We start from the raw sequence: 25,177 nt of genomic DNA on the forward strand, positions 1-25,177 counted from the left end.
GTTAGGCTTCTGTTCAGGTTGTGTTTGCTTGATATGTACACTGAACTCAGCCAACCTTGTAGGCAGCACATGCTTAGTCTTGCATGTTTTACCACAAAGGTCATGGCCACCGTGTGATCTAATAGTTGTAGACAGGTTCATGCCAATATTTGTGGGCTAGTCGTGACTACCTAGATAAGATTGGTCAGAGTTATGAATCTGTTCATCGGTAATGATGCCCTGGCCTCCATAGTCGAGGCGAGCCCTGATGAAGTCCAATTGTTGTATGGGACCTAGGGTCGCTTTTTGTTTATTTGTAACCCTACCTTCCAGAAGAGAGTGATAGTCCTCTGAAAGTTGTCTATTGCGTCTAAGCGGGTAGGCCCTTTTAGTAAACAGCTTAGATATGGGAAAATGATTATTCCTTGTTTGAGGAAGTGTGCCACTACTCCCACAAGGGAAAGGCCGAAAGGTAGGACTCTGTATTGGTAGTGGTCATTGATTTTGGGGTTCATATTCTTGTTGTTGCTGAGGTTGGAAGTATGTGTCTGTTTCATTGGTATGGCTGGTAATGTCTCTGTTTCATGGCAGGTGTATGTATACCGAGAGTATGAAGAGTCATTCAGGAATCTTTTATCAAGTGGAGGACCTTGTCTGTTTTGGTAGAATAAGGCTTTTCTGTCAAATGGGAGATCCTCCACTTTCACTTGGAGATCTTTTGGAATCCCTGAAGATTGCAGTCATGATGCTCTGTGCATTACTACAGCTCTGACTGCTGTTCTCACCTTCGTGTCTGCTATGTCCAGGGATGCTTGTAGTGCCGTTCTGGCAACCAGCTGTCCCTTAGTTAGTATGGCTTTGAATTTTGCAAGCCCTTCCTCTAGGAGGTCATTAATAAATTCGTTCAGCTTGCCATAATTATCATGCTCATAGTTGGCTAGGAGCACACTGTAATTTACCACTTGTAGTGTCACCGAAGAATAGACCCTCGGACTGAAGAGATTGAATCTCTTGTATTCCTTGTCCTGTGGAGTGCACCTGTAGTGTGGTTGTTTGCCACACTGATTTGCAGCCTCTGCTACTAAGGAGTTGGGTGGTAGATGGGAAAAAAGGAAGTCCATACCCTTGGTGGGCATGTAGTACTTCCCGTCCGCCCTCTTGCATGCTAGTGGGACAGTAGCTGGTGTTTGCCAGATTGTCTCCGCCAGTTCCATGATGGCGTCATTCATGACAACGCTATTTTAGACATCAGCTACGTCTATAGAATTTGGAGGAGTTTGTGATGGGTGTCCTGACTCTGAGCTACCCTTTTGAACAGTTCTTGGAACTATTTGAAATCGTCTGCTGTGGTGGGAGCATTATTGCTTCCTCTGGTGATGAAGAAGAGTTATGTCCTGCTTGATGCCCTCTTCCCTCGCATCCCCCATTACCGCCTGGGCTTCCGAGATCTCCATTATGGAGGATGGTGATCTGATTTCACCTCTGGGTGGAGTTGAGGGTCTGTTGTAATGAGTCCTGTATGCTGCCCATGGATCCCGAGATGACCACTGCTTGCAGTAGGGCATAGGTGGGCAAATCCATGATTACCTGTACCATGGTTGCATGTCTATAAGGGACCTTTGATTTCATGGGTTCCCAAGGTGGTCTGTGTTCTGTAGGTGAGGAATGGTCTGAAGAGAAGACACCCTCTTTCTGGTCATCGTCATCTTTGCTGGAGAATGGTGGGGTGGTAGGTGATACTGCTTGGTCCGATGCTGTATGCTCAGGGGAGCCAATGGTGCTGAAGAGCAGGGACTGTGGTATGGAAAAGACCATGATATCTTTTTGTTGCAGGAATTTCTGCGGTGATGTTGGTGCCATCAGTACTGATGGTCAATGCCATAGGGGAGGAGGCATCTTAGATCTGTGCCTCGACTCCTTGTCCTTCTGATGGGGCTCAGCAGAGGTCCCAGTGTAGATGGTGCCGGAGGTTCCCCATGCCTCAAAGTGCTCACCCAGGGGTTGATCAGCACCGAGGACAGCAACCTGGCAGATGACGGTTTCTTTTTATACAGCTCTCTCAGCGGAGAGGTCGTGGCTCTTTACCTCAATCTTTTAGAGGACTGAGTGTTGTCCTTAGTTGAAGTGGATGTGCCCAGGGACTCCTCTGTGGAAGGGGTCTGTTATCCAGGAATAGAGGCCGGTTGGAGAGATTTCTCCATCAGAATAAGTTTTAGATGGAGGTCTCAATCACGCCTGGCCCTCACTTTCAAATTGCTGCAGTGAGTGCACTTCTGGGGAATGTGCAAATCACCAAGGCAGTCAACACGGAGAGAATAGCTTTCTGAGATGGGCATAGCTTTGTGGCAAGACCCGCATTTCTTAAAGCCTGGGAACCACGCATTGTTGAATCAGGTTAAGTGTTCCCCACTCTGAGGAAAAGAAAAAAAAATTTGAACTGCCTAAACTAAACTAAACTAACTATATTAGGAAAAAGCTAAAACTATTTCTAATTATATTTGTCAAGGTTTGAGAGAGACATTGGGACATCGCCATGGAGCTCTGTCTCAGGCCAGGGACGATTGAGAAGGAACTGAAGGGGTTGGACTGCATGTATGCTAGATGAGGCACCGAAGGCACCACAAGACGACTACTTTGCACATGCATCCTAGACAGACACTGCTACTGAAAATCTCTGATCAACAGTGCCGGGACACACCAACATCTGAAATGGAGAAACCACAGGGACATCACTCGAAGAAGAATCATCAGGTAACAATTTTTTTCATTCTATACCGACAGCTCCCTGAATCCAAGACATGTGGGACATAGCTAGCAGTATGAAAAAAATTGGAGGGATGGAGAGAAGATAGAACAGTGTTCCTTTTTTCCTCAAAATTAATGTGAATCTATCTTTGGGCAACTGCTTGAAGAACATTCCCGCCAAAGGTTGCTTCTGCAGAGAGAAGGTCAGGTCTGTATTGATTTATAAAGGAGTTGATGGATCACAAGTTGGATCCTTTTTGACCTTGAACATGTCCCCTATATATATTGTGGTTCCCAAGCTGTGCTTTTCAAAATGAAAGGGTGTCATTTATGGCCAGGATTTTGAGGTATGAATTGTGGAGGAAAGACCCTATTATCACGCGAGTTTCCTGTAACCAGCAAGTGACAAACTGAACCACTTTGGATGGTCTTTTCATTTTACTTTTCATTTGCTGTTGAGAGCGATTCCAGGCTCTTAAGAAGAATATCTGACATTGTCTTATACTGTCTTGTCATTACAGGAATCTCTAGGCATGAGACCAGAAGACTTAGGAGTCACAGGAAAGATGGATCAATGACATGCAGCTCCATGATACCTCAGAGATCAGTGTCTGGATTTTGTTGAACCTTTCCAGCAATATGAAGATTCTGGCTCTCTTTGCACCTATCTTATACTCTTAGGTAGACAACAGGGTGATAAGGAATTGGGAAGCTCGCAAGAAGTAAACCAGATGACCCCCTCTTTGCTTCGTACCTGGATTTGTAATACATTTAAAGAACAACTGGATGGTGATGGGCCCAGTTGTTGACATATTGGCTATTTGGGCTAGAAGCAGGGATTGAACCACTTTCCTGATCTGGGCTTTCATCTAGTGTTTCAGGCTCAGATTTTAACCAGGAATCAGAGTCACTTCTCTGCTACATTTGCTATGGGTAGGACCAAAAGGAGCTTCTGCCTTTGTATCAGCACTCGTAGTCCTTCTCAGACTTAACTGGAGTGGAGATTAAATGCCTGGGCTGATGTGTATGCAACTACCACATTACCAATCTTCTCCCTGAATAAGAATCCTTCTTCAGAATTGTGTGGCACAGATGATTTACTTATCTACTGTAGGGTTTAAACCAGAGTTGGCACCTGACCTCTGAGTTTGCTGCCACAACTTTTGCTGCCTGCTTTATGTAGAGTATGGATTTGTCCATCATGAATGCAGTAACTAGAGATATTTTCTTTAGTGCTCTATTGAATTCATCATGATTCTGAGGATCAAGGCTTTTTATGTCTTTGCACTAACAAAGCACATGACCGTCTGTGATTTTAGCTCTAACAAAGCACGATTGTCAGTGAAACTATAAGAGCAACCTTCTAAGGGTGGTTTCTATCTTCTTGTGAGTGGGGTTGTTTGAGAAGAAATCACCCTCAGCAGGAATGACCATGTCCACTGCCAGGAATGCCACTTCTACATCAATCTCAAGGAGCATAAAAAGAAAAAAATTGGATTCTAAGACCCTGGGCTTATCTAATGAGACTTTCCCCTTTGTCAGCGTTTTCCATACCATCCTAATGATTTCTTCTGAGGAGGCTGGAGGGGAATAGCAAATTCTGTTTTAGTTCTGACTGGGAGATATTTGCTACAGGCTTTAATTGCTCATTCTTCTCCTTTAGCTACCACTTTCTTCCCCTTAGTTGTATACATGTCTGGGGAAAGAACCTTTCATTTCTCTGGTTTTACAGTTTATTATGAACCAAAGCCAAGACTTCTCCTTTTTAGGGAGAGGTGCTAGTGCAGGGGTGGGCAAACTTTTTGGCCTGAGGGCCATATCGAGGTATGGAAATTGTATGGTGGGCCATGAATGCTTAAGAAATTGGGGGTAGGGGTGCAGGAGGGTTGTGAGGGCTCCATCTAGGGGTGCAGCCTCTGAGATGGGGCCAGAAATGAGGAGTTCACGGTACTGAAGGGGGCTCCAGGCTGGGGCAGGGAGTTGGGGTGTGGGGGGTGAGAGCTCTGGCTGGGGGTGTGGGCTCTGGAGATGAATGGTTTGGGGTGCAGGAGGGTGCTCTGGGCTGGGATTGAAGGGTTCGGAGAGCAGGAAGGGGATCAGAGATGGGGCAGGCTGTTTGGGGACTGGGTGGGGGGGTGAAGGCTCTGGGGTGGGGCCGTGGATGAGGGGTTTGGGGTACAAGAGGGGGGTTTGGGGTACAAGAGGGGGCTCTGGGCTGGGATTGAGGGGTTCAGAGGGCAGGAGGGGGATCAGGGCTGGGGCAGGAGATTTAGGTGCAGGGGGCGGGGGCGGGCCAGTCAGGGGTGCAGGCTCTGGGCTGTGCTTACCTCAAGCAACTCCCGGAAGCATGTCCCCCCTCCGGCTCCTACGTGGAGGCACAGCTAGGCAGCTCTTCACGCTGCCTCGTCTGCAGGTGCCGCACCCGCAGCTCCCACTGGCCGGGAACTGTGGCCAATGGGAGCTGTGGGGGCGGCACCTGCAGATAGGGCAACATGCAGAGCTACCTGGCTGCACCTCCACATACTACTTAGGACCCGTGGGGGGAAGGGGGTCATGCTGGCTGCTTCCCAGGCAAGCCCCCCGACCCTGCTCCCCGGCGGGAGCTGAGGGATAGATTAAAAGGTCTGATGGGCCAGATGTGGCCAACAGGCTAAAGTTTGCCCACCCCTGTGCTACTGTGTCAGGAAGATGAGAATTTTAAGCACTTCTTTGCTTTTCTCTTGTGCTTTCCCTTTGAAGGAAAAGGGTGATTTCCCTTGTTAGGGAAGGGAACTTTTTCGGAGAGGTGGGGGGTACAGTGGGGATGATCATGCACCTCATCATCTAAAATGTAACTAGAAGAAGCATAGGGAGAACATCCCTAAAGGGGCCTAGATCTGCATCTTAGGAAGAAAAGTCTGAAAATATGCCAAAGTCTTTACCATGTGACTCAATTATTCACATGTGGACCTAGAATAGGACCCTGGAGCTTTTCCCTTTATAGGAGATCGACTCAAGAGGTTCAGGAGTTTTAGACTTATCCTTGAAGAATAATGAGCGTGTGAGGGGAATCCAGTTTGCTTAATCCCAAGAGCTGAAAAGGACTGACCCATATTTATAGAGGTCTATTCAGGGGAGTCTTGACTGAGGAAGGGAGTTGTTGGGGAGTGTGGCATGTGTAAGTGGTGATCGGAGAAATAGAAGTCCCAACAAGCTCTCCAGTTTCTGAGCTCCGTAAAAAGCTGCCAGTAATCTTTGCAGGTGGACCAACTCTTACCTTCAGCTTGCTCCAGCCTGCTCTGGCATACTTGGGGGGTGGGGAGAGAAATAACAAGAAGGAACTCATTATTATGATCCTATCTAGGGACAAAGCCCCTGAAAGTTTGGTCCTGTAAGGGAAAGGAAAGAGTAGAGAAAAAGATGTTGCTCACTACCACCAGAGTCGACTTTAAAAGCTAGTAAATTAATGGATAAGGAGCACTGAACTGATGCCCTGTTTGCACCAACTAATACAGAAAACCTGGCATGCAGGCATAAGGGGTGTAGTCAAATCCCAGAGCCTCAAGGACAAGTTTGAACTGCCTCCAATATTTGCAGAAAGAGGTACAGCCAAATAGACTGGGGAGAGTCATGATGCCAAAGTGGTCATCATCTATCTATTTGGTTACTAAATATTCACTTTCCCAACCCTTTCCTTCCTTGCAAGCAGTCTACAAACTGATATGCACAATTGTTTCAGTGAACGCTGAGGAAAGGAAGGTAACAACACATTGAAAAAATAAATCAATCAATCAAGATTTCCATTCATTCTAAATCATCTGCCACTAGCATTCTGGAATCAGAGGATCACAGAAAGTAGGTCAGCTGCCCCCACAGAAGTGTTTCCCTTGTCCTGGGCCCCACAGTGAGTCAGGAAAGGGATACACATCATCCCTCGTTGGCCTAGTTGAGCTTCTCACAGAAAGTTAATACAGCCTGAGATATTAACTTTGTGCTTGTCTCTGAATCCATGCTGGGGATCCCCAGATCAGCCACTGGCTTTATGCTGCTTGGAAGCCAACTGGGGTGCAGGGTAAGCTACCATGGACTACCATTCAGATGACCCTGACCTTCTAAAGATCCCAGGTTGATCCACAGACTCTGAGAGGACCCAACAAACTATTCTGCTGGGAGAGGAATGTAACGGGGACACAGAACAACTGGGAACAAATCTGCACAAGAAAAGTATTATGGATGTTTCTTTCCTCTTTATCCCATTCTACAAGCAGCACAGTTAGCCCCAAACTTCAAAATCTTCCAATTAAAAAAATTCATATTACCATATGATGCCTTTTGAATTCTCAAACGAAAACTGATGTTTTAAACCAACATTTTTTTCACATGCAAAATTCAGTGAATATTATTCTAGTTCATTGGTGATACTAAGCAAAAAAAAAGTTTTTATTGTTTTAGTAAATACGTATACCTTTTGCTAATTATTTTTACTGCATATTCTTGGCTAGTTTTCTTGTGTAAACACTTCCGACAGATGGAAAAACTTCCTTCTCCCAGTGGTTTCTCTTTCAGATCCAGTTCATAGTGATGATAAAATGGAGAGTCCTGTCATGAAACTGACTGTATTTAGTTCTGTGTAATACTTTTGGTACACAGTCAAAGACACAATAAATTTTGGTGATAATTATTCATCTGCATTTAAAGATCCAAATATACAGTTTCAAAAGCGATCTCATTTTGGTAAACAACATAGTATAAATTGAGACTGTCTGATAATAATAATGTGTAATTATATACATAAACTTCTCTAATGGTGCAGAGAATACACACATATTTAAGACACTTTAAACAAAAATTCTGAAATTAAATTTACTATCAGAATAGCTTTAGCTACAAAAATATTTAGACAGCGTCAGGGATGATTTACAGATATTGATCCACGAACTGTGTGGTTATTTGGAGACACCACAATGATGGTTATCATACAGAATCTATTTCTAGCTGTATCTATCTATGCAAATATAGGCAGACATATCCTAGAAAGAGAGATGCGAGTTAATAACCGGAGCAGCTTTGAAAACATCTACTTACCTAGGGTGAGTACCATTTTGACAGTTGAGTAAAAGTATTGTTAATATTTTCATTGCTCTTCTGCTGGTAAGGGTGTGTCACTGTTGTGATTTTTAACAACAGTTTTTCAAGGTTGGACTCAAGTTATTTCTTAACTGTAGAGTATGTAAACTGAATGCTCTAATTGGTGGAAGATCCATGACCAGACAAAGAGCAGATAACTGCATAATGACTGTAAATTACTTCTCAACAACTAATTAGTACTTCAGCCTCTGGATTCAGAATTTATTTAGCCTAAAATAAGATTATTACCTTGTAAATCATGAGCATCTTCAAATTATCAAGGGTTATTTTTATTTAGATATTATCATTACCTTCATCATAGCACTTCTGGCAATAGTTGTAACTCCAGGTCTTTCAACTCCCATATGAAATTGAACAGGATCTACTGTGGCTGCATTGCGCTTGAACAAGATAGAAGGAGCAACAAAAGAATATCCCTACAGAACAAAGACAGAAGATAAATGTAAAGTCTTGAGGTTGTCTATATAGCATATCATAAGGCAGACAGTAAAAAGTAATCAACTGAAAGATGGGTAAATGTTATTATATTCAAGGTAAAGATGCAACTTCATTTTAAATCAATAGAAAAGTGCCTTCCTGAAAGAGGTTATACAATCTTCTTTTCTTTAAAAAAAAAATTAAAAATAAGAGATTGTGTAAAAAAAATGTTCAGAAAATCTGACTCACAGATTCAGTTCTTTTTCATTGGTGACACAGGTTCATACTTCAAACTGGCTAGCTTCTCAAGACACCTATAGCTAAGGTATCAGGTAAGTTTACAGCGTGATGGGGCATATGTCTAAAAATTGCTCTAAATGGCAAAACAAAAATGGTGTGCTGCATTGTTAGGGGAGTTATCTTCAGTTAATATGTTCAATATATCTAGATCTACAAGAAATTCAAATAAATATTTAAAATTTAAGGTAAATATCTTGAATGTGATTTGTAGCACATGGAAATATTATAATGTTGATGTATTTTTGGTGGACATATACCCAAAGAAGTTGGATTTCTCTAACTGACTAAGCAAATAAAATCACTTAAAATAAAACAGTATGGATACTTCATAAACAGGGAAGGTTAATTCCCTATAAATAATAATATATCCAAGACTACAGATATAATAGTGACCTTACTGTGTAGGATTTTTAAAAATCTAATTTCCCCACAGTGTATATTTAAAGTGCTTGTTTGATCAATATTTTTTCTTAAGTAATTTTATTTTGTGTATTTGGAAAATAAGTGAAATTAACCTTTTAGAAAACAGATATTAAAGTCTACAAAAATTGACAGTTATTTAATACCACACAAACCATTAAAATATAATATCCTATTCTTTTTCAATTTCCCAGTGGACTACATGTTGAAAATGGCATTCATTTATGTTCATAATAGACACATACTTTAAAGAACACAACTTAAAGTAAATTCAAAGATATAAATGAAATATGTGACCAAAAAGAATTATAAGGTGTCTGATAAAATTTTCAAATGCATCTAAATCTCACTGAATCTTTAAAAACATCTTTTCGGTGCTCCTGAAAATTATTCCCATCCTGAAATATTGTAAGAGCTCAAATCATTACAAATAGGAAGAATTCCAACTGCAGAAAGCACAATAAGAAAAAAATTTTAAAGTATTTTTCACCTGTGTGGACAGTGTATTGGTGGATTGCCGTCTTCTGTGGAAACATCTATAGGCCCAGGGCCAGAGGGACAAAAATCTGCAAGATTTTGCCTCTACCTTCTCCTCACTGCACCCACAGAATCAGTGGTATAGCTATGTGGCGCGAACAGGGGCAGCAGACATAAAAAAGGTGCCACCCGCTTGTACTCACCGGGTGGCGCTCTGGGTCCTCGGCGGCACTGAAGGCCTCCGCCGCCGAGGAGCTGGAGCACTGCCGGGTGCGTAAAAGTTTAAAAAGGCGCCTAGAAATTAAAAAGATGCTTCTTGTGCTCAGAGGGGGAGCGGGCGCTCCCCCCGCTCTCTCCCTGGCTATGCTACTGCACAGAGGATTTCCATATGGCTTGAGATACAGTACAGTGTATTGAAGACGGGTGACCCTCCCCTTCTCCTTCATCTCTTCCCCTCCCCCTGAGGAAATGGGAGATCCACAAGTAAGGCAAAAACAATTAATTATCATTAAGACTAATTTGTACTCGGGCTGTCAAGCAATTAAAAAGAGTAATTATGCGATTAATTGCACTGTTAAACAATAATAGAATACCATTTATTTAAATATTTTTCAAGGTTTTATACATTTTCAAATATATTGATTTCAATTACAACACAGAATACAAAGTGTACAGTGCTCACTTTATTTTTTATTACAAGTGTTTGCACTGTAAAAAGACAAAATAAATAATATTTTTCAATTAATCTAATACAAGTACTATACTGCAATCTCTATCATGAAAGTTGAACTTACAAATATAGAATTATGTACAAAAAAACTGCATTCAAAAATAGAACAATGTAAAATTTTAGAGCTTGCAAGTCCACTCAGTCCTATTACTTGCTCAGCCAATCGTTCAGACAAAGAAGTTTGTTTACATTTGCAGGCAATAATGCTTCCCGCTTCTTGTTTGCAATTTCACCTGAAAGTGAGGACAGGTGTTCTCATGACACTGTTGCAGCCGGCGTCTCAAGATATTTACGTGCCAGATACGCTAAAGATTCATATGTCCCTTCATGCTTCAATCACTATTCCAGAGGACGTGTCCATGCCGATGAAGGGTCCTGCTCGAAAACCATCCAAAGCAGTGCGAACCGACGCAGGTTCATTTTCATCATCTGAGATGCCACCAGCAGAAGATTGATTTTCTTTTTTGGTGGTTTGGGTTCTGTAGTTTTTGAATAGGAGCGTTGCTCTTTTAAGACTTCTGAAAGCATTGTCCCTATCAGATTTTGGAAGGCACTTCAGATTCTTAAATCTTGGGTCAAGTGCTGTAGCTATCTTTACAAATCTCGCATTGGTACCTTCTTTTCGTTTTGTCAAATCTGAAGTGAAAGTGTTCTTAAAACGAACAACATGTTATACCGGGTCATCATCTGAGACTACCATAACAAGAAATATATGGCAGAATGTGGGTAAAACAGAGCAGGGGACGTACAGTTCTCCCCCAAGAAGTTCAGTCACAAATTTAATTAACTCTTTTTTTTAACAAGCGTTATCAGCACGGAAGCATGTCCTCTGGAATGGTGGCCAAAGCATGAAGGGGCATACGAATGTTTAGCATATCTGGTACGTAAATATCTTGCCATGCTGGCTACAAAAGTGCCATGCAAATGCCTGTTCTCACTTTCTGGTGATATTGTAAATAAGAAGAGGGCAGCATTATCTCCCTTAAATGTAAACAAACTTGTTTGTCTTAGCGATTGGCTGAACAAGTAGGAGGACTGAATGGACTTGTAGGCTCTGAAGTTTTACATTGTTTTGTTTTTGAGTGCAGTTATATAACAATCTAAATTTGTAAGTTGTACTTTCAGGACAAAGAGACTGCACTACAGTACTTGTATGAGGTGAATTGAAAAATACAATTTCTTTTATCATTTTTACAGTGCAAATATTTGTAATCAAAATATATACTTTGATTTCAGTTACAACACAGAATACAAGATATATATGAAATATCTAAAATATTTAATAAATTTCCATTGGTATTCTCTCGTTTAACAGTGTGATTAAAACTGCGATTAATCACGATTAATTTTTTGAGTTAATCACATGAGTTAACTGCGATTAATCAACAGCCCTAATTTGTACATATGAATAATCAGACAAAACCAGAATTCAGTTATCAAATAGATTAATTTGCTTCTGTATTTGGTTAAAAGAATCTGGTAGCAAAGATATTTCCTTATGTAATAGACCTGATCCTGTCCCATTGAAATCAACAAGAGATTTGACACTGACTTCCTTAGGGATTGGGCCCAAAAACGATACTAATCAAATCTAATTTTTCATATGTAACACAGTGGTTAAGTGAGAAACATGTATTATATAATAAAAAGTGTACAAGAGTGTAACAGTGGCTGTTTATTAAACTATCAACTCTACTAATAATTCACAATTTCTACCCTCAAGAAAGATTTATATAAAAGGTGTAACATAGCATAATTTAAAACTACATTAATGATCCAGTTCTGACCATTGATTCTGCATTCAACTCCCAATAACTTCAATGGCAATCACAAACACACATGGCAAGGACAAAATCTGGCCATACATGTGGGAAATGTATATTTTAAGAGAGTTGTAATCTACAATTACCTGAAATATTCTCTCTGAAGTCTGTGGTGTGGCTGCAGGAGAGTATGTGGGATCCATTTCCGTAAACTCCTCTGCAAAGTTACTAACATCCAACTCATCCCGGATTACAGGTTTAAACGGAGCTGGTATTTTTTTGGCAGCTAAATCATCCCAGTTTATTTTCTAAACCAGAAATAACAAATGAACTTTGAATCAAAATGTAAATTTAACAAGACAGACATATTAAAAGGAGAGATTAATATTTTGAAATTGAAACAGCCCCTATTCACTGCTTATTGAAGTCAGGAAGAACTGTTGAGGCTATGTATTCCTCAGGTTGGAGGCAGAAGAACTAAGTAGCGTTTGTGCATAGCCATATGGACACTGCTCTCAAAAAAAGTCTGATTGTGTGCTGAGGATAAATACTTCACTTAGAGCAGGGATCTGTCCACACAATTTTGAAGAAAGTAAACATCTGTCAGTTATAAAAATAATTCCCCCACCATTGCTTTGAACAAATCTATAGCCTAATGCAAAAAATGGCAAATTGAAATATGGCAAGGAAATAATGCACAATGAGAAAAAGCACCTGAGTCTTCAAGTGAAAATGGTTCAGATTTCACTCAATTATGACACATTGAAAGAGAAATTTCTTACCTGATAATTTTCTGTTAGCAGCTTCTCTCTGAATTTATTACCAATGGACTAATGCCCCACCCCCCACACCTGTGGAATTTGGAGATGGTCCAATTTTGTTGCTAGAATGCCCAAAATTAAGCTCCATTCTTCAGCTCAGGCCACCAGAACACTTCTTCCACAGCTGCAGAAACAGTCCAGAAACCCATTATTAGCACTAAGACAACATGATTTAATATATTAAATTGGCCTTAAGACAATATATGTCTAAGTCTCCCTATACCAGACTACCAGGGTGGGTTGAATTCAGAGAAAAGCTGCTAACAGAAAGAAAATTATTAAGTAAGAAATTTCTCATTCTATTGCACAGCTTTTCTCCTCATCCATTACTTATAGGAAATAGTGAGCAGTAAATTCCAGAAGGGGAGCGCTCAGGGGGGGCAGATATACTATAATAATTAAATTACGCTTAACAACAGGCAAGAATGGACACGCCTCCAGATAAAGCAAGAGCTTTATAAACTAAGGAGTTATGTGGGAACCAACTCAGTAGCACCTTCCTATTAAAAGACATCTCTGAAGAGAAATTAAAATTTGCTATGCAAATCTTCCTCAGCCTTCCTCTAGGGCTTCTGTGAACAGATTTCCAATGCCTAATATGCCAATTAGTGCATGGATTTTACATCTGGCTTGCAGCAACCTTGAGGCTGTAAGGCCTTGGCAGTTTGGAAAGAATGAAATGGACAGGATACAATTGGCATATGTACATCATATGCTTGAGATATATCTTTAGAGCTGTAGGAATACTCATTTATACCACAACCTTCCAAGGGTTTGAACAAAATGATGGGAGAACTATTTCCCCAGAATTGTGAAGAGATGAACTTATTTGAACGGAAAGCTATCTGAAAAGAACAACATGAGGGGGAAAGGAGTCCAGGAGAGCTGGCTGTATTTTAAAGAATCCTTATTGAGGTTGCAGGAACAAACCATACCAATGTGTAGAAAGAATAGTAAATATGGCAGGCAACCAGCTAGGCTTAACAGGCCAAATCACACTTAGAGTTGCAGCTAGCAAGGGATGTTAAGAGTAACAAGAAGGGTTTCTACAGGTATGTTAGCAACAAGGAGGAGGACGGGAAAGAGTGAGCCCCTTACTGAATGGGGGAGGCAACCTAGTGACAGAGGATGTGGAAAAAGCTAATGTACTCAATGCTTTTTTTGCCTCTGTCTTCACGAACAAGGTCAGCTCCCAGACTACTGCACTGGGCAGCACAGTATAGGGAGAAGGTGACCAGCCCTCTGTGGAGAAAGAAGTGGTTTAGGTCTATTTAGAAAAGCTGAACAGGCACACGTCCATGGGGCCAGATGCTCTGCATCTGAGGGTGCAAAACGAGTTGACGGATGTGATTGCAGAGCCTTTGGCCATTATCTTTGAAAACTCATGGCAATCAGGCGACATCCCGGATGACTGGAAAAAGGCTCATGTAGTGCCCATCTTTAAAAAAGGGAAGGAGGAGGATCCGGGGAACTACAGGTCAGTCAGCCTCACCTCAGTTCCTGGAAAAATCATGGAGCAGGTCCTCAAGGAATCAATTTTGAAGTGAGGAGAGGAAAGTGATCAGGAACAGTCAGCATGGATTCACCCAGGGCAAGTCATACCTGACAAATCTAATTGCCTTCTATGATGAGATAACTGGCTCTGTGGATGAGAGGAAAAGCAGTGGATGTATTATTCCTTGACTTTAGCAAAGCTTTTGATACTGTCTCCCATAGTATTCTTCCCAGTAAGCTAAGGAAGTATGGGCTGGATGAATGGACTATAAGGTGGATAGAAAGCTCACTCGATCATCAGGCTCAATATCTAGTTGGCAGCCGGTATCAAGCGGAGTGCCCCAAGGGTCGGTCCTGGGGCCAGTTTTGTTCAATATCTTCATTAATGATCTGGAGGATGGTGTGGATTGCACCCTCAGCAAGTTTGCAGATGACACTAAACTGGAAGGAATGGTAGACATGCTAGAGGGTAGGGATAGGATACAGAGGGACGTAGACAAATTAGAGGATTGGGCCAAAAGAAATCTGATGGGGTTCAGCAAGGACAAGTGCAGAGTTCTGCACTTAGGAAGGAAGAATCCCATGCACTGCTACAGACTAGGGACCGAGTGGCTAGGCAGCAGTTCTGCAGAAAAGGACCTAGGGGTTACAATAGACGAGAAGCTGGATGAGAGTCAACAGTGTGCCCTTGTTGCCAAGAAGACCAATGGCATTTTGGGCTGTATAAGTAGGAGCATTGCCAGCAGATCGAGGGATGTGATCATTCCCCTCTATTCGGCATTGGTGAGGCCTCATCTGGAGTACTGTGTCCAGTTTTGGGCCCCACACTACAAGAAGGATGTGGAAAAACTGGAAAGAGTCCAGCGGAGGGCAACGAAAATGATTAGGGGCCTGGAGCACATGATTTATGAGGAGAGGCTGAGAGAACTGGGATTATTTAGTCTGCAGAAGAGAAGAATGATGGGGGATTTGATAGCTGCTTTCAACTACCTGAAAGGGGGTTCCAAAGAGGATAGATATAGACTGTTCTCAGTGGTACCAGATGATAGAATAAGGAGTAATGGTCTCAAGTTCCAGTGGGGGAGGTTTAGGTTGGATATTGAGAAAAACTTTTTCACTAGGAGGGTGGTGAGGCACTGGAATGGGTTACCTAGGGGGTGCTGGAATCTCCTTCGTTAGAGGTTTTTAAGGTCAGGCTTGACAAAGTCGTGGCTGGGATGATTTAGTTGGGGATTGGTCCTGCTTTGCGCAGGGGGCAGGACTAGATGACCTCCTGAGGTCCCTTCCAACCCTGATATTCTATGAAGCTATAAGAATAACCTTTTTCTTAATGACAAAAGCAGTGTGGTTCCTGTATGTATATACGGACTAATTTCAAAACTCGCCTTTCAAAAGTAATGGCAACAAGAAAGACCAGCCTCAGGCTTCTCGAATTTGTCATTGTGATTAAACTGGGCACCAGATACTCAAAAATAGAATCTGATGTGCCTGTCTACAAAATGCCACTGTGGCTGGTAACCATTTAAGGTGCTTGATTGTCAGACTCCAACCAAACCTCCTGGAGAAACACTCGCGTAACTGAGATCACCAGAACTTTGAGTTTATTATAATAGTTGTATTATAATAGTATCTAGAGATCAGGGCCACACTGTGCTGAGCACTGCCCCAAAGAGCCTGCTGTTTCCCCTCACACCAGAAACGTAAATTTGACCAGATTAACGAATGAAATATCCTGGTTGAGTTCTGTGTGGATACCAAACTATCAGAAATTAATGGAGAATTCATGCTGAATTACACTTCTCTTCCAATGCTCACCCTGTTAACTGCAGGTGTGACCCAGTATGAATGGAATCACTGCTTCAAAAAGTCCTGTGTTTTCTGAATGAAAAACATGAAGTCTTTGGCTATCTGGAAAGTCCGAAGTGCTTTCTGGGTCAGTGGAGCACTAGGAGGACCACAACTTTCCCTTTCCCTCTTTTCTGTGTCCTTTACGTGAACTGTCTTCAAAGATAGATTCTTTTTGGCCCAGGACATTTTTTCCATTGCCACAGACCTCTGGTTTTGGAAGGTATATAAACAATCAATCATAAGCCAACCTCTAATGGGGTGGGATGGTTCCTCTGCAAGTACATAATTGCCCATTAGCTAGTATCTTGCATATTAAACTGATATCAGCTGAATCAGCCACTGGTTGATACTGGACTCAATGGACCACTGGTTCTATCCTATATGGCCATGTTTGTTGTTTTTTTAAGACACACCCTGATAGAGATGATGTAATGAATTTAAAGGATGCGTATTATGAGATTTTAGGGTCTACAATGAAATTAGGGTTGGCTTCAGCATGTTGTTTGTATTTACCAGCCCACAAAGGATAATTTGGATCTGAAAATGATACCTAATTTTGCATTGCATCAAGTGCATGGTTCTATGTCCTCAGAAGGAATTTCATCAGGCGCATTTTGAGAAACCCACTCAGGGAATAAAGTTGATGACTGGCACTAGCAATCCTAGCCTTTGGATGAACCCTCAGGAAATGACTGATGCAATAAAGTTTTGGTTCTTTGCAAATCTTTATCATTTTGTTTAAATTACAGAAAGAACCCTCTCTGTTTTGGCCTCTGGTGGTATGTCTACACTGCAATTAAAAACCCAAGACTGGTCCAAGATAGTTGACTCAGACTTGCACGTTGTTTATGTATGAGTATAGAGTGTAATGTGAGACCTGTGCCTTGCTGTGACTACCACCAAATACTTAAGACTCTGGGTAGAGGGAGGATCAGAAGGAAGAGTCTTGCACAGGAGTTGTGAGGTTTCAGACACAAAGGTTCTTTTTGTCTGTCATGCTGAGGATTTTTTTTTTGGTTTGGAGGAAAATTTATCTGGCTTCCCTTTGAAGCTTCTGCTCCAGATTTCCCCCCTCTGCCAGGGAACAGTCCCTTCGTGGATATCCTTGGTGCCGGTAGCAACCAATGGATGGCTATGTTAGCTTTGACAGCGAGGGTTGAGGACTCTCTTTAATCTCAGTTACTAATATCTCTAATGTTCCCCCAAAAAGCTCTTTACCTGTAAGTCTGAATGAACAAGATATCCATTTAGGATGAGCGATTCATGGGCATAACATGACTTCCTTGTAACCAACAAGTTCGAATTCATTGTTTGTCACAAATCACATCAAGGGTTTGACCAAGACAGAACCTGGGTCCCAGCAAGGTTCACTCCTAGACAATGAGTCACTTGTTTTTCAAGAAACAGACTTTCCTCACTAAATATATGAAAGACCTTTGGTCTTTAATGGCTATAGTGAGGCTTAGAAATTGCTGTGCAGTGAGTCATCACTCTTACAGTCTAGGGCCTTTTGGAAGGAAGTCCCTTTCTGAAGTTGTGACAGTGTCTTTCACTGGGGGAGCTTCTGCTGCACCAACTTTAGGCTCCCCATATTTACAAAATTTCTTTGTTTTTATATAAAACTTTGTTTTAACACTTCGTTTAATCAGATGTGCTCTTTTGAATCGCATGATGCCCTCAAAGGAGGCATCAATAGGAATCAATAGGAAACCACATATCTAATAATGCTTGAAAGGGCAGATAGTTCACTAATATTGAGTTCCTTGCAAGCCAAACTGATTGACATTCTATCCTGAAAAAGTTCTGTGTTTTATTTGTTTGGGCCTTTTTTTCCTACAGTTGCATGTATAGTACTTTCTCCCTTGGCTGTTTACAGGGGGAGGTAGTATATTATTCATCCTGGCATGGAGCCCACACAATTTCAGAGGGATACTGGTGTACATAGCTCGATTGTAGAAGTGGCTCACTAGATTGTCCCCAAAAGCCTGAAATGCTGCCTGTCTGCTCCAGCAGGTTGGCTAGCACCCAAATAAATACTGTAGGAGCAACCTACCACCACTCAGGGCTTTGCTCGGTAAATCAGGATCATTTTGAACATGGGAAGGGATTTTTCACTTACCCCTCCGGAATCCTCATGTTCTGGTCACAGAATGCCTGAAGTGCTCTTAAGGTTTTAATGTGGCGCCTGTCTGTCGAGCAGGGCTGGAGGGACACAGAGGCCCTTTTCAACTTTTTAGACTCTGAGCTCCTTTTCCTGGTAGAGCAAGGGTTTATGGCTAGTGATTAGTAGGCCCAATTCCCATTCTGCTGTTGCCTGAAATCTGGGCTCCTTTCCCTGGCAGGGTGAGGGTTCCCATACCCATCAGGCTGCAGCCTGAGGCAGAGCTGCATAGAAGGATACAGGCTTTTTCTGGAGGCCCACACATGCTGCAGAGATGGGCAAAGGCCATGTGCATGATACAGAGCATTAGGAATAGGGTCCTACCAAATTCACAGTCCATTTTGGTCAATTTCATGGTCAAGGGAATTTTAAAATTGTAAATTTCATTATTTCAGACATTTAAATCTGAAATTTCACAATGTTGTAATTGTAGGAGTCCTGACCCAAAAATGAGTTGTGGGGGGTTGCAAAGTTATTGTACTGCTACCCTTACTTCTGCACTGCTGCTGGCATGGTATGGTATTGCCACCCTTACTTCTGCACTGCTCCTGGCTGGAGTTGCCTTCAGAGTTGGGTGCCCAGCCAACAGCTGCCGCTCTCCAGCTGCCCACCTCTGAAGGCAGCGCAGAAGGGTGGCAATACCGCAACGCCCACTGCAACTCCCTTTTGGGTCAGGATTCCCAATCTGAGAAATGCTGGTCTCCCTCTGAAATCTGTATAGTGTAGGGTAAAGGCACAGAAAAGACCAGATTTCAGCCGGGGGGTTGAGGGGGGAAGAGTTTCATGAAACATTTTTCATGGCCGTGAATTTGGTAGGGCCCTAACTATGAATCATAGAAGATTAGGGTTGGAAGAGACTTCAGGAGGTCATCTAGTCCAACCCCCTGCTCAAAGCAGGACCAACCAAATCATCCCAGCCAGGGCTTTGTCAAGCCAGGCCTTAAAAACCTCTAAGGATGAAGATTCTACCACCTCCCTAGGTAACCCATTCCAGTGCTTCACCAAACTCCTAGTGAAATTTTTTTTCCTAATATCCAACCTAGATCTCCCCCACTGCAATTTGAGACCATTGCTTTTTCTTCTGTCATCTGCCACCACTGAAAACAGCCTAGCTCCATCCTCTTTGGAATCCCCCTTCAGGTAGTTGAAGGCTACTATCAAATCTCCCCTCACTCTTCTCTTCCGCAGACTGAATAAGCCCAGTTCCCTCAGCCTCTCCTCAGAAGTCATGTGCTCCAGCTCCCTAATCATTTTCGTTGCCCTCTACTGGACTCTCTCCAATTTGTCCACATCCCTTCTGTGTGTGTGGGGGGGGGAGGGGGGAGGGCGCAGGGGAGAGGACCAAAACTGGACGCAATACTCCAGATGTGGCCTAAAAGAGAGGAATAATCACTTCCCTCGATCTGCTAGCAATGCTCCTACTAATGCAGCCCAATATGCTGTTCCCTTTTTGGCAACAAGGGCACACTGTTAACTCATATCCAGCTTCTCGTCCACTGTAAGGGACCCTATCCCTACCCTCCAGCTACCTACCTCTCCCCCCAGCTTAGTGTCATCCATGAACTTGCTGAGAGTGCAATCCATCCCATCATCAAGATCGTTAATGAAGATGTTGAACAAAACTGGACCCAGGACCGACCCCTGGGGTACTCTGCTTGATACCGGCTGCCAACTGGGAGAACCCCTGCGTGGGAGAAAAGCCACAGGAAGCACTCGCTTGGGGGGAGAAGGCACAGGACAAAAAGTTTAACCCCTGATTTTCACTACACTTGTTCCTTAACAATAGTAATCACTACTTTTTGAAGGACACACTTGCTTTTGCCTTTTTAGGATTCAGAGTCTCTGAGGCTTGCAAGACTCACCCCCACCCCCAGTATCATGAGAATTCTCTGATTCATAGTGGAAGGTATGGGAGCTGTGTAGAAGCCCTGTTTCTTTCCACAGGAAGCTAGAGATCCACTTCAGTATCTTGTGGCGGTGATAAGGAGGCAGCAGGGGGGAGGACTATGGATCTTTTCAGGGGGTTTCCCCGCCAGTCTAGGTCTGTTGCAGGAATCATAGAATCATAGAATATCAGGGTTGGAAGGGACCTCAGGAGGTCATCTAGTCCAACCCCCTGCTCAAAGCAGGACCAATCCCCAATTTTTGCCCCAGATCCCTAAATGGCCCCCTCAAGGATTGAACTCACAACCCTGGGTTTAGCAGGCCAATGCTCAAACCACTGAGCTATCCCTCCCCCCAGAGCTGGCTGACTAGTTTCCTTCTCATCCTTAGACTCTCTTCACAAAAGCCCAGGAATTCCGACTGAGCTCTTCTGCATTGAACCAGACATACTGGTCTGATCGTGAGCCCCAGCTGGATAGGAACAGACAGGGCATAATTCACTCTCTGTAGAGCCCGTAAATCCTGCCTCGCTAGGGGAACACTGCTTATATTTAAGCTAGGTGTTTGCAGGATAGCTCTACTATGCCTGAGAGGGGGCAGAGGAGTCCAGGAGGGAGCTGCTGCAGCTGCAGATCTAGGTGATTGAAACCACCATGCTGCTATTTACCCAGTCCAGATGAGGAGGAGGAAAATGATTATAAATTGCAACTGCATGAAAATGAATAAAACAAAAGGTTTGAAAACAAAAATCGTTGTGAAAAGCGGAACTGCCAATTTGTTCTACTGCTGGACGCAGAAAATCTGGTGGCCTGATAAGCTGAAGGATGGAGTTTAGTTATGGAGTCTCCAGCAACAACCATGGACCACCTCCAAATTCCAGGGTTGGGGGGGCATTAGCCCATTAGTAATGAATGAGGAGAGAAGCTGTGAAACAGAAAAAAAGAAGTCAACTTTGTACACCCACACTATATTCTGAACAGGATTTGCTCACAATAAATAATAATAAATATAATAAAATACACAGATAAGGAATGCGATAGAATGAAACCACACATAATTTACTATGTTCTTATAACGTGCAAAGCAGTGGTAGTAGGACAATGACTTTCAAAGTTTCAGTTTGGACAGATGGGGGAGGATAAGAGATCAGGCAACAGAAACATATAGTAACTAAAACTGGAGATGACCAGCAGATAAAGATTTTTAATGGTGAGAATAGTGAAAAAGAGCAGATTTGAGGTATATGAAAAACGACAATGGATACACTTTCACAAGATACAAGATATGTAGGGTACAGATAGAGGAGAGAAGGGAATAATAGTAAAAGATTACACCAGGGTAACTTGTGCCTTCTGAGAAGGTGGTTCTGTGGATGATTACCCACCAGAATCTAGAATGAGACTCACCATAATCATTTCAGTGAATAGCCAATAGATAGCAGCAACTTTAGTTCATTCACAATAGTCTGCTTTGAATTAATGATTAAACATAACTGGATGCATAATTTGTTTTATATACATGATCTGTTTCCCCCCTTCTCCTCTGGTCAAAATAATCTCTGACAAAACTTCCTCACCACTGCTCTTCTTCACCACACTTGTTGAGCTCCATGTCTTATGGAGAGTTATGACACAGTGATCTCCATAAGGGACTCGGCAATAGAAGATTTGCTTTCATTTGCGCATCATCACAAATACCAAGACTCTTGCAAGTGACTTGGCAAACCTCACCCTAGATCAGTGGTTTTCAAACTCTGGGTCGCAGAATGTAAGGCACTGGGTTGCGGCGGCTTTGGTCAGCACCACCAACCTCCTGTTAAAAGTCCCGTTCGTGGTGCTGCCGGGCTAAGGCAGGCTAATCCCTACCTATTCCGACACCGCACTGCATGCCAGAAGTGGCCAGCAGGTCTGGCTCTTATGTGGGGGGAGCCCTGGAGCTCTGCACGCTACCCCTGCCTTGAGCACCGGCTTGCGTGCCTCCGCCTGGGAGCCGGTCCTGCTGCTGGCTGCTTCTGGGGCACAGCGCGGTCCGTGGTGCCAGAACAAGTAACAAGCCTGCCTTAGCACCCCCGCTGCACTGCTGACCAGGAGCGGCCTGAGGTAAACCAGTGCTCCAACCGCACGCCCCAATCCCCTGCCCCAGCCCTGAGCCCTACCCCAAATCCGGAACCCCTCCTGCACTCCAAACCCCTCATCCCCAGCCCCACCCTGAGCCTGCACCCCAGCCCAAAGCCCTGACTGCCTCCGCACCCCAACCCCCTCCCCAAGCCCAGAGCCCCCTCCCACACCCTGAACCCCTCATTCTGGGTCCCACCCCTCAGCCTTCACCCCTGCACCCTAACCCTCTGCCCAAGCCCCCCCACACCCCAAAGCCCTCATCCCCAGCTCCATCGAGTCGCAGGCATCAACAATTTTCTTCAACTGGGTCGTCAGAAAAAAGTTTAAAAACCATTGCCCCAGATCAGCGGTTCCCAAACTTGTTCCGCTGCTTGTGCAGGGAAAGACCCTGGCAGGCCGGGCCGGTTTGTTTACCTGCCGCATCTGCAGATAAATGAATGTGGTAGATAATACAGCTCTGCCCAATCATGTATCAGTGAGAGAGCCGTGAGTAAGGGCATAATACTTAACAAATGTGTGTTCGGAAGCCCAAGTGGCCGCTTTATAGATGTCAGCCAGATGAACTCTGCATAGAAAAGCCACGGAGGTAGCTATAGACCTAGTGGAGTGAGTCCTGATGCAAGCTGGCGGAACTGTCTCCTTTAATTGATAGCACATGTGGATACAAGCAGAGATCCAATTGGAAAGTCTCTGGGTGGAAATAAGTGTCCCCTTGGATCGTTCTGCAATGGAGACAAAGAGTCTGGAAGAGCTCCTAAAGGGTCTGGTTCTATCCAAATAAAAGGACAAAGCCCTCCGTACATCCAGTGTATGCACTGTGGATTCGAAGAAGTTTGCATGCGGTTTAGGAAAGAAGGTTGGTAGGTGTATAGGTTTGTTAATGTGGAATGCGAATATATCTTTGGAAAAAATTTGGGGTGTAGTCAGAGGGTAACGTTGTCCTCTTGTCCATGATAAAAAATATCCTGTAAGGTGGGTCCGCCCTGAGAGCTGCTATTTCTCCTGCAAGTCTGGCAGAGGTGATTGCCACTAAGAATGCTGTTTTCATAGAGAGCTGTAAGAGGGAACAAGTGGCTAGGGGCTCAAATGGTTGTTGAGTTAAGCAGGATAATACTAAGTGAAGGTCCCACGAAGGAGTAGCAGGTTTAATATTTGGGTATAGGGATGGGAGCCCTTTAAGAAAGCACTTGGTGATTGGATGAGCAAACCAGAAGTACTGTTGATCTTGTTGTGAAAGGTTTAATAGCAGCTACGTGAATTTTGATGGAGCTGAAAAAAAGGCCGGATTGCTCCAGGTGTAGTAGGTAAGGAAGTATGGCTGGAAGAGGTGCGGAAGCGGAAAGAATTCGATTGTTCGAGAACCACTGTGTGAACCATTTCCACTTCTGGAGATATGTGATGCGAGGAGATTGTGTTCTGCTATGTAAGAGTACTCTTTGAACCTGTTCAGAGCATGCTAGTTCGCTTTGTGAGAACCATGGAGGAACCAAGCTTTGAGGCATGGATAGGTTGGGGTGAAGAAATTGGCAGTGTTGCTGCGATAAGAGGTTTGGAGTGAGAGGCAATGAAATTGGCGGACGAACTGACATTCTGGTGAGGAACGGATACCATGGCAGTCTGGGCCAGGATGGGGCAATCAAAATTACCATGGCACAATCTATTCAATTCTTTGTCAGAACTCTGTGGAGAACCAGTGTCAGGGGAAAAGCATACATTAAGTTTTGAGCCCATGAGATCAGGAGTGCATCTCCTACGGAATGTTTGCCCAATCCAGTTCTGAAGCAAAATTTGGGGCATTTCTTGTTCTTCGCAGTCGCGAAGAGGTCCAGGGTTGGATAGCCCCAAACACGGAATATATTGCGTATGATTGTGTCGTTTATCTCCTGTTCGTGATCCCAGGGAAAACATCTCCTTAGTTCTTCCGCGGCGGTATTCAGGGCCCCGGGAAGATAGGCGGCTGATATCCGGATGTTGTTCGTGACGCACCAATTCCAGAGCTTCATGGCTTCTGTGCAAAGAGAGTGAGACAGAGCCCCTGGCTGCATGTTGATATAGAACATGCATGCGATGTTGTCTGTCATTATCCGAACATGTTGGTTCCTAATGAATGGGAGGAAGAGACGGCAGGCATTGCGTATGGCTTGCAGTTCTAGGACGTTTAGGTGTAGGGAGGCTTTGATGGAAGACCACAGCCCCTGGGCTGTGTGGTGGGACATGTGTGCTCCCTATCCTGTGAGGGATGCATCGTTAGTCATTATGAGTGATGGGGAGTCCTGGAGAAAAGGGACTCCTGAGCAGAGGTTGGAGGGAACTGTCCACCATCAGAGGGAGTCTTTGACTCTGAAGGGTATGGATAGAGGCTTGTTTAGAGCATGTACGTTCGGTCTGTAAACCGTGGCCAACCAAGCTTGGAAGCACCTCATCTATAGGCGTACATTTTTGACCACAAAAGTACACAAGGCCATGTGGCCTAATAGTTGCAGGCAGTCTCGTGCAGGGACCTAGGGACTGTTGTGAAGTTTTTTAACCAGGAGTTTTATGCTGTTGAAACGATTGAGCGGGAGACGCTATTCCTGTTCGGGAATCGAGGTGCACTCCTATGAACTCCAGTTGTTGGGTAGGAGATAAGGTGGGTTTGTTTTTGTTTATTTGTAGGCCAAGGGAAAGGAAGCAAGTGATGGTAAGCTACATACATCGAAGAGCTTTGTCGAGCGTAGAGGCTTTGAGGAGACAATCGTCGAGGTAAGGAAATATTATAACCCTGTTTGGAGAAAACTCGGGGACGGTAGATAGGTCAAAGGGCAACACTCTGTATTGAAACTGTGTCAAACCAAGGGTAAAACGAAGAAAACGTCTGTGGGCTGGGTGAATAGTCACATGAAAATAGGTGTCCT

At 43.6% G+C, this 25,177-nt stretch overlaps 1 protein-coding gene and 1 long non-coding RNA gene across 5 annotated transcripts in view; one reads left to right on the plus strand and one right to left on the minus strand.

Moving 5' to 3' along the window:
* LOC142072575 (uncharacterized) overlaps positions 1 to 4,690 on the plus strand; it is a 53,948-nt gene extending 49,258 nt beyond the window's left edge. For both annotated transcript variants that reach the window (XR_012669030.1, XR_012669031.1), the window contains exons 4-5: positions 2,486 to 2,730; positions 3,246 to 4,690. This is a non-coding gene — a long non-coding RNA (uncharacterized LOC142072575). The remainder of the gene's footprint in view (positions 1 to 2,485; positions 2,731 to 3,245) is intronic.
* The window catches only part of RPS6KA5 (ribosomal protein S6 kinase A5), a 187,623-nt gene that overhangs the window by 28,074 nt on the left and 134,372 nt on the right, over positions 1 to 25,177 (minus strand). For all 3 annotated transcript variants that reach the window (XM_075129833.1, XM_048852700.2, XM_048852699.2), the window contains 3 exons: positions 12,105 to 12,266; positions 8,142 to 8,267; positions 7,169 to 7,302 (listed from right to left, as the gene is read on the minus strand). In XM_075129833.1, the coding sequence (XP_074985934.1) occupies positions 7,169 to 7,302; positions 8,142 to 8,267; positions 12,105 to 12,266 (422 nt within the window). The remainder of the gene's footprint in view (positions 1 to 7,168; positions 7,303 to 8,141; positions 8,268 to 12,104; positions 12,267 to 25,177) is intronic.

Source organism: Caretta caretta, chromosome 6 (assembly GCF_965140235.1).
Source record: "Caretta caretta isolate rCarCar2 chromosome 6, rCarCar1.hap1, whole genome shotgun sequence".
Lineage (NCBI taxonomy): Eukaryota > Metazoa > Chordata > Testudines > Cheloniidae > Caretta > Caretta caretta.